Source organism: Carassius auratus, unplaced genomic scaffold (assembly GCF_003368295.1).
Source record: "Carassius auratus strain Wakin unplaced genomic scaffold, ASM336829v1 scaf_tig00001679, whole genome shotgun sequence".
NCBI lineage: Eukaryota > Metazoa > Chordata > Actinopteri > Cypriniformes > Cyprinidae > Carassius > Carassius auratus.
Window position 1 is genome coordinate 327,721 of NW_020523380.1, and position 15,383 is coordinate 343,103.

Genomic DNA, 15,383 nt, shown 5'->3' on the forward strand with positions numbered 1-15,383 from the left:
TGAAGTGATTCACACAGTGAAAATATGCAAATCTACATACAAAACCTCTCTCCACCTTCCATATTTAGTATGCAACCTCTTACTTACAGGATGTGAACACATGTACAACATTTAGATGATAGGTCAGCAGTGCATCCTGGTCTTTAATCTCATTTGCTCATCATAATAAAATAAAAACTATGTGTTTTCATGTTAAAATTATGTGTATGTGTGTGTGTGTGTGTATATGGTATGTATATACAGTGTATAACAAGAATCTTAAATTTTTTGTTGCTTTTGCAGCAGATCTTAAGCTGGCATGAACTTCAACAAGTTTGTTTAAAACCTATCGATCCATGTTATCCCAGCATGATTTGTGAGCCTGAATTTCTTATGGTCATGCTATTGAAAATTGACTGAGAACGTGCAAAACGTGCACTACAGGAGCTAAGTACTTTTACTTCAGAGAAACCCCTTGATCAGAATTAATTTCCCCAGGGAAGGTAAGAGTCTATTTAAATCCCCCTGTATGTCTAAAAGCCGATCAATGTGAGTGAGCTTTATGCAGGTAGGATGTCAGGATTAGATTTAGACATAAGTGGAGCCACACGGTGGTGGGTGATTTTTGTTTCTTTATCAGCACTTACAGGCTCTGTTATTTGCAACAAAGCAACCCAGTTTAAGATTACGGTTGGCCTCCAAGCTCCTCGGAACATTTCCTACCCTTTCAGTTTGCTTAGGTTGGGGTCTGCAATACAGATTGCCATAGACAAGATCAACGCAAATCCATCTCTGAATGGAAACTTCACCTTTGACTTCGTATACATGGAAACAGAGTGTAACGCAAAACTTTCACTTCAGGGATTCATCAATCAAGTAATGAACCAAAATGTGTCAGCGCTATTTGGTCCACCCTGTCCTGAGGAGGCTGAAGTAAGTCTTTTGTTTTGACATTTTGTATTAAATTATAGTAAAGTATTATTATTATTAAGTTTTTAATCTGAGTAAGAATTATGGGGAAAGGATGCTTATCAAGACTTACTTTTTTATAACTATGCTTCAACAGTGTTTACAAACTTAGTATTTTCATAGTATTTTCATAAATCATTGAATACACTCATACACAGAAGTAGCTTAGATAACCATCACAATATTGCACGCTTTCCATTTCGATTCGTTTTCGGTGGTAGGTCAATAAATCGTGACATAAGTCACTTGAAGGGATAGTTCACCCAAAATAAAAGTTCACTCACCCTCAAGTTGTTTCAAACCTGTATGAATTCCTTTCAGCTGTTGAACACAAAGAAGATATTCTGAAGAATGTTGGTAATTCAATTGACTTTCATAGTATGGTAAAAATGGAACAAGTGGAGAGTGAGTAGGCTATGATGACAGACTTTTAATTTCAGAGAGTGAACCATTTTTTAAGTATCACAAATATGTACCAAAGCTATGGAGCCCATTAGAGGACATGATGCAAAAAGCATGGGACAAGGGAATAAAAAAATAGCATATTTCAATTGTTTGCTTTAAAAAAAAAAAAAAAAAACTTTGCATTCTCTCTTGCATTCTCTCATTTTCATTAATAAAAAAAATTGTAAATATTACTAAAAATTAATATAAAATATTTTATTAATTAAGATTAATATGACATATATTCATATTAAATATTTTACAAGATGTTTTCAAGCCAGCATTCTTTTCAAATAGCCAAATGTGCACACTGCACAATATAAATAACTACATACAATCTAAAATATATACACATTTTGAATAGATTAATAGTTTTTTCTTATGTCCTTCAGGTCACAGGGCTCATAGCATCCACATGGAACATTCCCATGTTCGGCTTTGTTGGCCAGACACCCAAAATGGATAACATTCTGGTGTATGACACCTTTATTAAAATTGTACCTCCACTTAAAAGGGTTGGAGAAATCCTGCTTAAAACACTGGAATTCTTTGGATGGAAGTATGTTGGTATGATCGGAGGTGGTGCAGATAGGAACACATGGGACAGTGTTGATGCTTTTTGGAAGTCTGTGGAACAGCAACTCAGGGCCGAAGTAACAGTGACAGCTGGCATCAAGTTTGATACCAGTGACCCAGAACTGGCACAGAGAAACTTGCAGATCATCTCTAAAGTTGCAAGAGGTGAGCCAATAAGTAGTACTTATCTTTCAGCTCTTACTATATCTGGGTGGAATTTACACCTCAGTGAGTAAAACGTGTAAAACCTTATGCCCTTATGGCCTGATCCTCTTGAATCTGTTAGTTGGCATAAAATGAGTGAACTTAATCTGCATTTTAACTGTTATGATATCAAAGTTCCTGATAAATGTGCATTGTCAAGCCCTATTCTCTATAGTGCAGCAGAGATGCTCACAAGTCTCTGAGCTAGAGTCCAAGTCAAGTCTCAAGTCTCTGAGCTAGAGTCCAAGTCAAGTCTCAAGTCTCTGAGCTAGAGTCCAAGTCAAGTCTCAAGTCTCTGAGCTAGAGTCCAAGTCAAGTCTCAAGTCTCTTTATTATATTAAGTCTCTGGTTATAATAAATGTTGCATCACGTACAGCGCCCCATCCAAGCTGCTTAGAACACTGCATAGCTATATATAAGGAATTCAAAGCATGTAATATGTTATTATGACAACTCCATTTATTAGCATACAATATCAACTTTGATTTTGGTATATAATCAGTGTAAACAGGCTATTGCAACATGACAAAAACACCAAGAATGCTTTACTTTTAAGTTAATATGTTTTAATAGTTAATATTTTGCATTTATGGATTCAGTAATGGCCTTGTGTCTGTCCTGGCTGTATAGCTGCACACCTCTTGTCTGGCTTAAGAATGAACAAAGCTACGCTGACTTATGTTATTCATACAATACCTACTCACAAATAAACATCAAAAACAAAGCCGGCTGCAATGAATTTCTGTGCAAAACAGCTTTTACTACAAACACTTCAACACAAGAACATTGTTATCACACAATAACATTTTGATAGAGAACCAAAAATATTTAAAGTAGATAAAATTAGAATAAATAAAATGGAAATGTCTACATACTATTACTACTGTAAACTTTGCAAATAGGACATCAGCCCCTTCAAGTCAATGAACAATAACAAAGTGGGCTGCAATGAATATCTGTGCAAAACGTCATGGCTCCGCTCCTACCCAATGACAGAGGCACGCAGGTTTTTTTCCACTGGAGTACTCACGTGAAGGATGCGTGCACAACTAATAACTGATATCATCACGCTATAAAGGGTTGGCCTGCGCTGGGTGCGCCCCTCCCCCTATAACTGTTCTGTCTCGCGGAGGAGCTCATTTGTGTGCATCTGTGTGAAACACGCGCTCTGAAACACGCATAGGAAAAAAGAGCGACAGAAAGAACGGCTCCCCTCCAGCCGTGACTCGGCTCCCATCGTTCATGTTTATGAGCCGTTCAAAAGAATCGGTTCGTTCGCGAACGTCACAACTCTAACAGCGAGCTCATCTGACGTTTACTAAAAATTAACATTGTTCACGAGTCCCGGAGCTCGAGTCCGAGTCGAGTCTGAAGTCTTTCGAGGACGAGTCTCAAGTCGAGTCTGAAGTCACTGTTTGTGCGACTTAAGTCGCACTCGAGTCCGAGTCTCAAACTCGAGTCCCCATCTCTGTAGTGCAGGATATGTTGGGCAGTCATTGGATAACAAATAGGACCTGAAATATCTTGCATGATAACAATGTACAGCTTCTGCATTCAACAGTATACACGGATGTAAATCTTAAACCTAAATCATGTTTCTATGAGATTATAAGATGCCAGTGTTATTCTGTTCATTCTAGTGGTTGTTGTGCTCGCTAATGCTGAAGACACCACATCTCTTATGATAGAAGCGCACAAACAAGGCCTAATGAATGGAGAGTATGTTTTCCTTCTGGTTCAGCAGTTTGAGGTCAGTGGCAGAGTGGTGAGTAACTGAATAGCATATAATGCTTAAATTATGACAAATATTTTCTAAAGGTTTAAAATAAAAAAAATAAAAAAACGATAAATGCTAAATATAATTACAATGCATTGTTGTGTTTTATATGTCTAGTTAGCAATACATGCCTTTTTGCTGTATTCTTTTTGTAAACAAAAGAAAAAAAGGTCATATGTGTAAGTATTTGAACTGGAACAGATTACTATTGTGTGAATTCTTATTTACCTAAACAGATACCCACTCTCACCTTTTCCCTCATCAGGACAACCTGTGGAAGACTGTTGCTGAAGCAAATAAAACAACAGTCCTGAAGGCTTTTGACATGGTTTTTGTACTTGCTCAGAAATCCTATGAAGGGTATGACTACTATGATTTCTTTGAACAGACTTATGAGAGATTAAAAGGGGCACCTTTTTACAGCAACCTGTCCTCAGAAAAAGAGGTGAGAATATTTTATGAAAAACTTGTGACCCTTAATCTGATCAACTTTTAATACATTTAATATTATCTATTTGATGTTTTAGGTCAGCTCCTACGCTGCCTATTTACATGACGCTGTCCTACTGTATGCCATGGGCCTTAAAGAAGCCTTTAAAAATGGTAAAGACATCCGTCATGGACGAGAGATTCTCCAGATGCTCAGGGACAGGGCCAATATTAGGTTTTATGGTAATTTTGTCTTACATACATGTTTGTGTTTTTCCTATTGACTGCAATTAACCAAACTGTTTGTTTGTGTCGTTTTTTCACCAGGGGCTTCAGGTCTGGTTCACTTTGATGAATATGGAGAGAGGAAGCTTGACTATTCAGTTTATGACCTACAACAAACAGAAACTGTCACAAAATTTGTGTCTGTTTTGGACTTTGACAGCAATTCTAAAATGATAACGTAAGACCAAAATATTGTATATGTTAGGATTACTGATATTCAGCGCTGAAACTCTGACTTATACTATATCAAAAATACCTGTTTTGCAGACCCACATCAAGGTTTTCTAACATTGTTTGGCAAAATGGAAAACCCCCACTAGATAATCCGCCCTGTGGTTTTAATAATGAGCTCTGTGAATGGTTAGAAAATGGTAAATGGACATTGCTAAATGCCAAATCATGCTAGATTTCTATGCACGTAAGTACAATCTTCTTTTTATGTATTTGAAATGACATCACGTGCTGTCACTTGATTCCAGAGATATCTCTGCTGGTTCTGCTGGTGGCTTTGCCTGTGTTAGGAGTGGCAGCAGTGGCTTTGATCACTTTGTTGACTCTACAGAAGACCCGTCTACAGTCTCGCTTGGATGAGTCCAGCTGGTGGCTTATCAACTACAGCGACATAACTATACTCAGAGAGCCCAAAGTAAGATGAACTTGTCATTTCAATTTAGTTTTTGTTTTCATATACTGTATTTATTCTTTCATCTTTTTTTTTTTTTTTTTGCTTAAAGGGTTAGTTCACCCGAGAATGAAAATTTGACCATCTTCTACTCACCCTCGAAGCGTCCTAAGTGTATGTGACTTTCTTCTTTCAGAATAATCCAGTCGTAGTTGTATAAAAAATTGTCCTTGCTCTTCCAAGCCTTTCAATTTGGGTAAGCGGGTGTTTGTTGTCAACAGTTCAGAAGACGTGAAATAAAGTGCGTGCATCTGTAATAAAACGTCCCTCACATGGCTCTGGGGGGTAAATTTAGGCCCCCTGTAGTGAACACCGTATTTTCCGGACTATAAGTCGCACTTTTTTTCATAGTTTGGCTGGTCCTGCGACGTATAGTCAGGTGCGACTTATTTATCAAAATTAATTTGACATGAACCAAGATAAATGAACTAAGAGACATGAACCAAGTTAAAACATTACCGTCTCCAGCCACGAGAGGGCGCTCTATACTGCTCAGTGCTCCTGTAACCTACACTGAGGAGCATAAAGCAGCCTCTCGCGGCTGGAGGCGGTAATGTTTTCTCTTGGTTCTAAATAAATGCGACTTATAGTTCAGTGTGACTTATATATGTTTTTTTCCTCATCATGACATATTTTTGGACTGATGCGACTTATACTCAGGTGCGACTTATAGTCAGAAAAATATGGTACATGCATTTTTGTAAGATAAATATCCAGATTTCAAATGTTATAAACACACCAGTGCTGCGTGGTTAGTGACGGCTGCGGAGACAGAACAAAACAAAACACTGGTCATGAATTAGAAGCACAAAATGAGGATTTGTAAAGAAAAACGTTTGAGGATTTCGAAATAAGCCAAGAGGAGACTGGTTTTCCTTTGCTCCGACATTTCCCAGAGACGCGCACGCAATGCATACGTCTTCCATCTTCAGCATGCACGTCTTCCACGTTTAATACATTTGAAATCTGGATATTTATCTTACAAAAACACATGGATTCACTAGAGGGCACCTTTATTCACTCCCCGGAGCCGTATGAGCGACTTTTTATTACAGATGCGCACACTTTATTTCACTTCTTCTGAACTGTAGACAATATACCCCGCTTACCCTAATTGAAAGGCTTAGAAGAGCAAGGGCAATTTTGTACATATCTCTGATTGGATTATTCTGAAAGAAGAATTGTCACATACACCTAGGACACTTTGAGGGTGAGTAGAAGATGGACAAATTTTCATTCTCGGGTGAACTAACCCTTTAACAATAATAGTGTAATACAGCACCAAACCAACTAGGAGTACTATCAATGTAGATGTCAAATCTGAATGTAGCGTAAACCAACCTCGACCAGCCTTCTGGTCTAAACAGCTCAGCTAAAAAGTAAAAAGTACCAAAAATGCCTTTAAAAAAACTACTCGCACATGCAATCAAACTTTACAGCACATGTGCTACGCAAATACCATCATATTGTAATGACATTAATGCATAAAAAAAGAGTGTTATTGTGGGTTTTACAGGGAACACAAACACTGTCTGTAAGCACAACACCAAGTAAATGTGGTAGTGGTGGGTCTCAGTCCATGCTCTCCACCAACAGCTGTAGTACTAAAGAAGCCATCTACACAACTATTGGTCTCTATCAGGTAAAAATTCTGAATCACCTGTTAGGAAGTGATGCCTTACATGTTTAACCCAAATATTTCAACTAACACACTCTCTTTGCTCATGGGACAGGGAAATGAGGTGGGCGTAAAGTATTTGAAAAATCAGACACTTACTGATGTCAAGAAACCATCGATCATTGCAGAGTTCAATATGGTAAATTCCTGATATTTTTTGAGATTTGGTTTTACCTCTGCAAGTCACGAGCCAATATTTTACTAAAACTCTAATTCTTGTGCTTATCCTTGCTGTAGCTGAAAGAAATGAAACACGAGAACCTAGTACAGTTCTTCGGTGTGTGTATCGAGCCTCCGAATGTCTGTATTGTCATGCAGTACTGCAAGAAAGGAAGCTTGAAGGTGCGTGTACAGCAAACTGTTAAAAAAATCTCAAAGTTATAAATTGGGCATTTGGGCAGTTGTGGAGTTGGATCTGTAACCCAAAGGTCATGGGTTTGAGTCTCGGTGCTGGCAAGGAGTGTAGGTGGGGGGAGTATATAATATAGTATACGCTCTCCTCCACCCTCAATATCACGACTGAGGTGAGACCCTTGTGCAAGACACAGAACACCCAACTGTTCCCCGGCTGGCGCAGCAAAAATGGCTGCCCACTACCCCAGGTGTGTGTGCGTGCACTTGGATGGTTTCAGTGCAGACCATGAATTCTGAGTATGGGACATCATACTTGTCACTTTCACTAAATACAACAAATATTATTGGAGTACTAAATTACTATTTCACTTTTATAAATGTTAAGTTTAATTCAATTTGTTACTTTCAATTGTTTTGTCATTTCTTTGTGAAATTTACTAAGTGAAAATTGTTTTGACACCAGTTTTTTTCAGTGATAGTGTTTCAATTGAAGCATTTCAATATAAAACATAAAATAAAATACAGGAATCGGCTCTGTGCAACTCATTATTATTATGATTCTTCTTCTTCTTATTTTTTTTTTTTGTAGAATAAAAAAATTACATTCCAACAGGTATAATTCAATTCCTGAACAAATTACTGTTATTAGATTCCACTTTTTAATAAATGAAGCAAATATTTTATATTGTATAGTTTAAGATGCATTTTATGTTACCACGTTTTTAGTTTAGTATTGTTGTCTGACATAAAGAGAAAGCCAACTGTTGTACTGCATTTATGCTGCCTCTAAAAGACTGTGATGAACATATTAAACATATTCATTACTGAAATGATTTCAACATATATGTCCACATCATCAGACTCTCAGTATATTTGTTATTCTGCTTTCAAAACATCAGGATGTTCTCAGAAATAGCGAAATTGAACTGGACTGGATGTTCAAATTGTCTTTTGCCTATGACATTGTTAATGTGAGTATGTTGTTTTAATGTAATATCCTTTAGTTTAGAGCATCATATTATCTGGATTTCTAGATTGCATATCGACTTGGAAAATCTTGATTTGGAAGAAGACGTTTTATTGTGTGGTATGTTCTCTACAGGGCATGGAGTACATACATAAGAGCAGTCTGAAGTCTCATGGAAATCTGAAGCCCAGTGTGTGTTTGGTGGACAGCAGGCTGCAGATCAAACTCTCTGGCTTTGGGCTTTGGGAGTTCAAACATGGTACCAGACACAAACGGATCCCACTGGAGAATCCAAATTATGAAGAGATGTACTATACGGCTCCTGAGTTTTTGAGAGAGGTGTACTACCCTTTCAATGGGACCCAGAAAGGTGACGTCTTTAGCTTTGCCATAATCATGCGAGAGCTGATGTACAGTACAGAGGTGGGTCCTTATCACGATGTTCATCTGGAACCAAAAGGTAATGCCTCCGTTGGATTTCTTAACATAAATCAGTCTTGGCAATCAATTTTCCATTTTGATTAACTAATTGGACTAAGTTTGGCCTCTAAAAATGTGTGTGTTTTCTATTTGTCATTCATTAGAGATTATCAAACTGTTAAGAACCCCCTTGAGCGATGAGCCCCTTAGACCAACCTTGTCTGCTGACATCTGTGATGAACGTCTCATCCCTTTATTAAAAGCCTGCTGGAGTGAGAACCCAGACCACAGACCCCCATTCACCAGTGTCAGGAGACAACTGCGTCAGGCGTGTCCTGAAAGGTGCATGTTTTATGTAGCTGTCCAATGATTTAGACACTTCTTAAGATATTCTTGTGTTTTTATTGTTTTGTTTTTTTACTCTGGGCTGTTATATCAATTTCCCAGCCATGCCAACATCCTGGACAACATGGTGAGCAAACTGGAGAAATATGCCAATCATCTGGAAGAAGTCGTGGAGGAGAGAACCAATCAGCTCACAGCAGAAAAGAGCAGAGCTGATAAGCTTCTATCTAGCATGCTGCCAAAGTAAACAAACCTTTACAGTATTATTGAGATGATGACATTTTGTAAATGTATTTTTCATTACTCTTTTCTAAGATAGCAAAACATTTCGTTCAAATCAGTAACATACTAGATGCTAATATCGTTTAAATGGGTTGTTGACACGAAATACTTTTTAAAATCTAAATCTATTTAATGTTTTAAAAGCATAATCAAATTGTATTATTGCTATACATGTAATGAGCAATTATTAATTGTGAGACTATCAATTATTTATACAAAGCACTGCTATGTATAACTCATATCTTTTCCTAAGAAGTGTTTTCAAGTGATGCAGTTTCTTGGAGGAACATAATTCTTTTTTTTTTCCTCTCTCATCTTGTATTTTCTTTCATCTCCATGCCCCCTTAGGGACTCGATACATTGACTCACATACATTCATATACATTTTAACCTAAAATCTCAGTGTTGATAAAAATGCATGGACCAGTTATGGGTCAGCTGATGGGTCAGTGTGTTTTTACAGGTATATTGCTGATCAGTTAATGTGTGGGAAACCAGTGGAGCCCACAAGTTACGACATGGTGACCATTTTCTTCTCTGACATTGTGGGATTCACCACCATGTGCTCCATTAGCTCGGCTCTGGAGGTGGTCACCCTCCTCAACGACCTCTACAGTCTTTTTGATGAGATCATTAAGCTATATGATGTATACAAGGTAAATGAAACAATACTCACTTTGATACGCAGGATCTGTGCCTGCTCATGCTCTGCTGGTATGGTTTTCAGAATATTCAGACTGAATGAGTATTTGCTCCTCATTATTTATGATTTACTTTAGAAATTCTTTTGCAGAATAATGTGACATGAATGGATGAAGATCTTAATGAATGCTACTGATTCTTGATAAATGTTTTAATGAGCATATATCTCTGTCAGTTTAATCTTATTTCTGGTTTATTTACATTTACTTTTTTCTTAATGTTATTTTTCTGGTAGGTGGAGACAATAGGAGATGCATATATGGTGGCCAGTGGTCTACCTATCTGTAATGGTACCCGTCATGCTGAGGAGATCTCTACTATGGCACTCCACTTCCTGTCCGCCATCAAAAGGTTCAAAATTAGGCATCTGCCTAAAGAAAAATTGGCCTTACGGATTGGGATCAATTCTGGTATGCTATTACTTACTATAAAAGTTTTGTGGGCTATATATGTTGTAATACATATAAGAAATTATACAAAACAAAAACTCAATCTTCTGTCCTTTGCATATACAGGCCCAGTCGTTGCTGGAGTTGTTGGTAATACAATGCCCAGGTATTGTTTATTTGGTGATACAGTGAACACGGCTTCTAGGATGGAGAGCAACAGTCTTCGTAAGGACTTTTCTCATTCTTACTGGCTAGAAGTTATTTTACCTATATCTATCAGTCAACATTTATATTATTTTGTCAGAAAAGTCTATTAAAATGCTTGAGACACTATATTTCTTGCTGTTTTCCTGCTCAGCACTGAAAATCCATGTCTCCCAGAGCACTGCCGATATTCTCTTAAAGACAGGACATTTTGAACTGGAGGAGAGGGGCGAAATTGAAATAAAGGTATAATCTGAAATAATTATGAATTTTGAATTAATATAATGCCACTCTTCACACCATGGGCTCCAAAAGTCTAAGATTTTTTCCCCTGAAAATACACGTTTTGGGATTATGAACAATGTAAAACAAAGAAATGTTATGACATACATTTATATTAATATAATTTCTAATATATATACATAAAAAAGTGGAATCAAAAGAGTGTCTACTGTCATGCATGTCTGTGCATCTAATCTGTTGTGTTTTTTAGGGAAAGGGAACACAGAAAACATTCTGGTTGATAGGCAAATCTGGATTCAGTTTTCCACCCACTGGCCAGGAATGTGACGCAAGTCCTAAATCAGGAACAGATGTAGGTATCAAGCTACTTATGGTTCTTTTTATTTCATGATTGTAGCACAGTTTGAGGTGTTATATGGAGACCTGACACACTGTATATGGACAGTCTTGCCCTGTCATATCTAAACAGGAGAAAACCAAAACAACCCCAATTAAAGATGGAGACAGAAGAGCAATCCAGCGGACCCCAGTCATAGCTAAAATGACAGAAATGCACACACTTACTGTTCCCGACATCTAGTTTGACCACGATTTTATTTATACTCTTGTATAATAGGACTTTATCACAAACAAACAAAAAAATGTATTTTTAAAAAAATGTCAAGACAAAATCTTTAAAAAAAAAATTTAATTACTAAACAAATTTTAAAATATTTTTACATGTATAAAGCTAGATAAAAGCAAGAATGTGTCTCTGCCTGTTTAACTACAGATTAACAATTGATAGTACCTGCTTCAGAGATTTGTATTGTTCTACCAATATTCATGTAATGAATACACAAATAAAAACTGCAAGTGAACATTGAAAGGAATGTGACGTTACACTCCCTGAGACACGTATGGTTGCTGTGTGTGGGTGTATGCATGCATGTCTATTACTTGAATGTAATTGTGTGAGTGCAAAGGCATGATTCATTGCATTTGAATGACCCATATCTGGCCCCATTACCAACTAAAGTATCCTAAAACTTCATTCAGTAGAAATATGGACAGCAGGTACAAAAATAGGTCTGTAAAAAAGAAGGATAAGCATAAGAAATCTTAGCTTATATGTCAAAAAGCAACTTAGTTTTGATTAAAATAATTAAAACAATTTAAAACTTTTTAATTAAAATAAAAGCAGCCATAATGCTGCACAACTGATGTTATACAAATATATAAAAAAAAAAAACTATGAATATCATTCATGTGTCTGCATTGGTAGTTCAAGCTTACCTGCAGGATGGATATAACTAGAGGAGTGTTGTGCTGTTAACAGAGGTCAAGGGTTTAAACACATGTTATTGAATATCAAACTGTAATTATACAGAAGTGAAAATGTTATATACCTCTGACTTGAAACTCCATGGTCAGGATTCCTCCATTTGGATCAGGCTCAAATTCAGTGCTTCTTGATGAACATGGTGTCTTGGACAGAGTTCAGTGGAGTCTCATTAGAGCCAGAAAACTATTTTAAAACTAAAACAACATTAAATTGATACTGATACTCACCGGTAGACAAAATAGCTTCTCCCCGTCACATACTTGGACCTCACAGTGGAGCCACACAGTGGAAACCTTCTCTAGCCACTGAAAGCGGAATGAGTTAAACTTGAACATGGACCGACTGTCTTTGGCATTTTCAAATATGGTGACTGTGTTGTCTAAAGAGCAACTGTGAAACAAGAGCAAATATATTACCCAGTGAGCAGCAATGAATCACATTGACACCTAATATGTTTGAACTGATTATAAATCCTTACCTGTTCTGAATTAAAGTCCACCGTTTCCTGTCTGTTGAATATGGAGTAGGTGTAGCCCAGCAATTTGTTATTACTACTTTGAATCTACAAAACATTAAAAAGAGATTTGTGAATGAGAGTATACATGCAGATTATAGATTCCTTTCTTTTGAACAACTCACCTGTTACTCAGTCCTTTTGCCTCAATGCCAATGAACACCTCCGATCCAATCTCAGATGTGTCAATCACATATGGTGCGTCTTTTGCATACAGGAACTTTGAGTTCTGCAAACCACAAAATTCACAAGTAAAAAAAAAAAAAAAAATTTATATGATAATATATATATATATATTTGCTTAATTTTCTATCTATCTGTGTGTGTGTGTGTGTGTGTGTGTGTGTGTGTGTGTGTGTGTGTGTGTGTGTGTGCGTGTATATATATATATATATATATATATACATACATATATATTCATTTATTTCTTTATTTATGTTCCACACTGAGGCATTTTCAATCAGTGTAAAAAAAACAAAAAAAAGGGAAAAAATGGAGAGGAAATTTCCCTTTTGTACATTCGTCATCAATGGACACTTTTGAGAAAATAGAAGTACTCACAGTGAACACATTCATAGACAACTGAGACTTAAAAGAACCTAAACTCCCGTTGTTGACATAAACTGTTGCCACTCTGGAAGAAGCAGAGGGTTTAGTAAAGACGCTGCCAGTCAACGGTCAGAATGCACAGGCTCTATGAAATCTACACCTACTGGACTCGACGTCAGTGCAACGTGATCTACCTTTGGCTAAAAACGGCATTGTTGACCAGATAAGCTGCTTTATAAGTGCAACTGAATGTGTAGTTGACGGGCTGGTTCCGGACAGTGAGAGAGGAGTCGTTGGATACTATTGAGTTGTAGAATATGTATCGTGGATCTTTGCCTCCTACATACTGAGAAGAAGGTAGAAACAGATACATTTTTAGTAATTAAATAATAATTAGGATACATTATAAGAAATCAAAAGTCTCACCTCGGACAGGGTGCCACAGTACGAGTGATTTTTAGGAGTCAAGTCTGGGATGGTGAAACGATAGAAGCCTGGGGTATTAATGCCAGAGTAGCACATGCCGCCCAGGGACAGCTGGCCAATCTCCCATCCATATGGACATTCTGGCACGTTTGCAATGATGGCATTGGGAAAACATGACACCATGATGTAATCTGAAACAGATTATCTAGTCGATTAAATCATGCCAACAACAAATTACCCAATGAGAGGAAATGTTGAAAATGTGATGCATTCACCAGCTTTCTGAGGGGTACAGGCCCACGTCATGGGGAGGACAATGAAGAGAATACCAACAGCTGCCATTTCATAAAGCTGAACAACGAGAATTGTTTAATTTGAACTGTTACGGTTAGCTAAAATATCTCTGTTCGATATTTTATACAAGTTCACTCACGACCTGAATTGTCTATATTTAATGATAATCCTATTATTTTCGATATACAAAAGCCCCATGATATTTGAATTAGAATTTATGTTCGTACCATCCCAATGCAGAATCCAGAAGTGTTGGCTCAGGTCTCTAACAGAAGGTTTGCATGGTTCCTGTGTGGTTCTCCTGCAGGTAAATGATGATAAATCCTAAAAGCAGAGTTCACTGTTGTCAGCACAAGAGGTGCTTTATAAGTCCACATGTAGGCAGTAACCCCCCTCGCTTCTTTGGTCAGCCAGTCTGGTGAGGCCTTTTGATGATAGCATTGTGAAGGAAAGCACAAAAGCTCTCTGTGCTGGCCAGACATTGACTTTTAAATGACCAATGTCTCAAGGGAAAGACCATTTTCTCCGTTTTTTTAATCAAAAACATGGTCATTTCATCCAGTATGAGTTTCTGTTAGGACATTTTTTAAAGAGTTTGAAAACCAGCTTCCGATTTACACTCATTGCTGGTTATGTAATACTTCTCTTCTCTGTCAGGCAGCCATGCTGATCAGTGGATCATCATCAGTAGTTATCTAATGTATCCTAGTCGTGCCAGACTTCCTCTTGAAGAGGCACATTGTCACTAAGGTCAGTCTCACTGCGCTTAGCCAAAACAGTAAAAAAACAGATGTGCACAATCTTCATGCTGTTCATCTTGAAGGACTGTAATGGGCATCATTAAAGGAACAGATCACCAACATATGTAGATGGGTTTGTTTCTTCTTTGGAAGAGATTTGTAGAAACTTTGCATTACATTACTTGCTCACCAATGGATCCTCTGTGGTGAATGGGTGCCGTCAGAATGAGGCACCCATGTTGTGATAAAGCAATGGTTTGATGGTAAAAATGTCTTGATGTATTCATCACAATAATATACAAGTAATTCATACAACTATAGTCCGATAATTAACGGTACATGTTTGTAATGTTTTTATCAGCTGTTTGACCTCTCATTCGGACAGCACCCAATCACTACAGAGGATCCTTTGGTGTGCAAGTAATGCTAAATGTAGAGCTTAAGTTCTCCAAATCTGCTCTGATGAAGAACCAAACTCACCTATGATGGCCTAAGGGTCTGAGGGTGAGTACATTTTCAACACATTTTTATATTTGGATGAAATATTCCTTTGAGATACCAAGTTAACAAATTTCACAAAAGGATCATTGTCATTAAGAGTGCGATG

At 37.3% G+C, this 15,383-nt stretch overlaps 2 protein-coding genes across 2 annotated transcripts; one reads left to right on the plus strand and one right to left on the minus strand.

The window, feature by feature from the left end:
- Positions 1–552: 552 nt before the first annotated feature.
- Positions 553–11,539, plus strand: LOC113069514 (guanylate cyclase 2G). Its single transcript, XM_026242643.1, has 21 exons — positions 553–912; positions 1,785–2,133; positions 3,813–3,922; positions 4,215–4,394; positions 4,477–4,621; positions 4,706–4,841; positions 4,931–5,034; positions 5,143–5,309; positions 6,862–6,987; positions 7,079–7,162; positions 7,261–7,365; positions 8,277–8,348; positions 8,480–8,804; positions 8,929–9,106; positions 9,212–9,352; positions 9,855–10,047; positions 10,329–10,503; positions 10,609–10,707; positions 10,841–10,932; positions 11,180–11,281; positions 11,375–11,539. Exons 1-21 carry the CDS (start codon positions 553–555, stop codon positions 11,507–11,509), a joined length of 3,378 nt encoding a protein of 1,125 aa, XP_026098428.1. The 3' UTR covers positions 11,510–11,539.
- A 384-nt stretch (positions 11,540–11,923) lies between these two features.
- LOC113069501 (beta-tectorin-like) lies at positions 11,924–14,357 on the minus strand. Its single transcript, XM_026242626.1, has 11 exons — positions 14,264–14,357; positions 14,018–14,093; positions 13,743–13,933; positions 13,511–13,662; positions 13,329–13,401; positions 12,893–12,996; positions 12,732–12,815; positions 12,481–12,643; positions 12,318–12,396; positions 12,205–12,237; positions 11,924–11,999 (listed from the first exon to the last, which is right to left on the minus strand). Exons 1-11 carry the CDS (start codon positions 14,264–14,266, stop codon positions 11,935–11,937), a joined length of 1,023 nt encoding a protein of 340 aa, XP_026098411.1. The 5' UTR covers positions 14,267–14,357; the 3' UTR covers positions 11,924–11,934.
- Between the last annotated feature and the right edge of the window lie 1,026 nt (positions 14,358–15,383).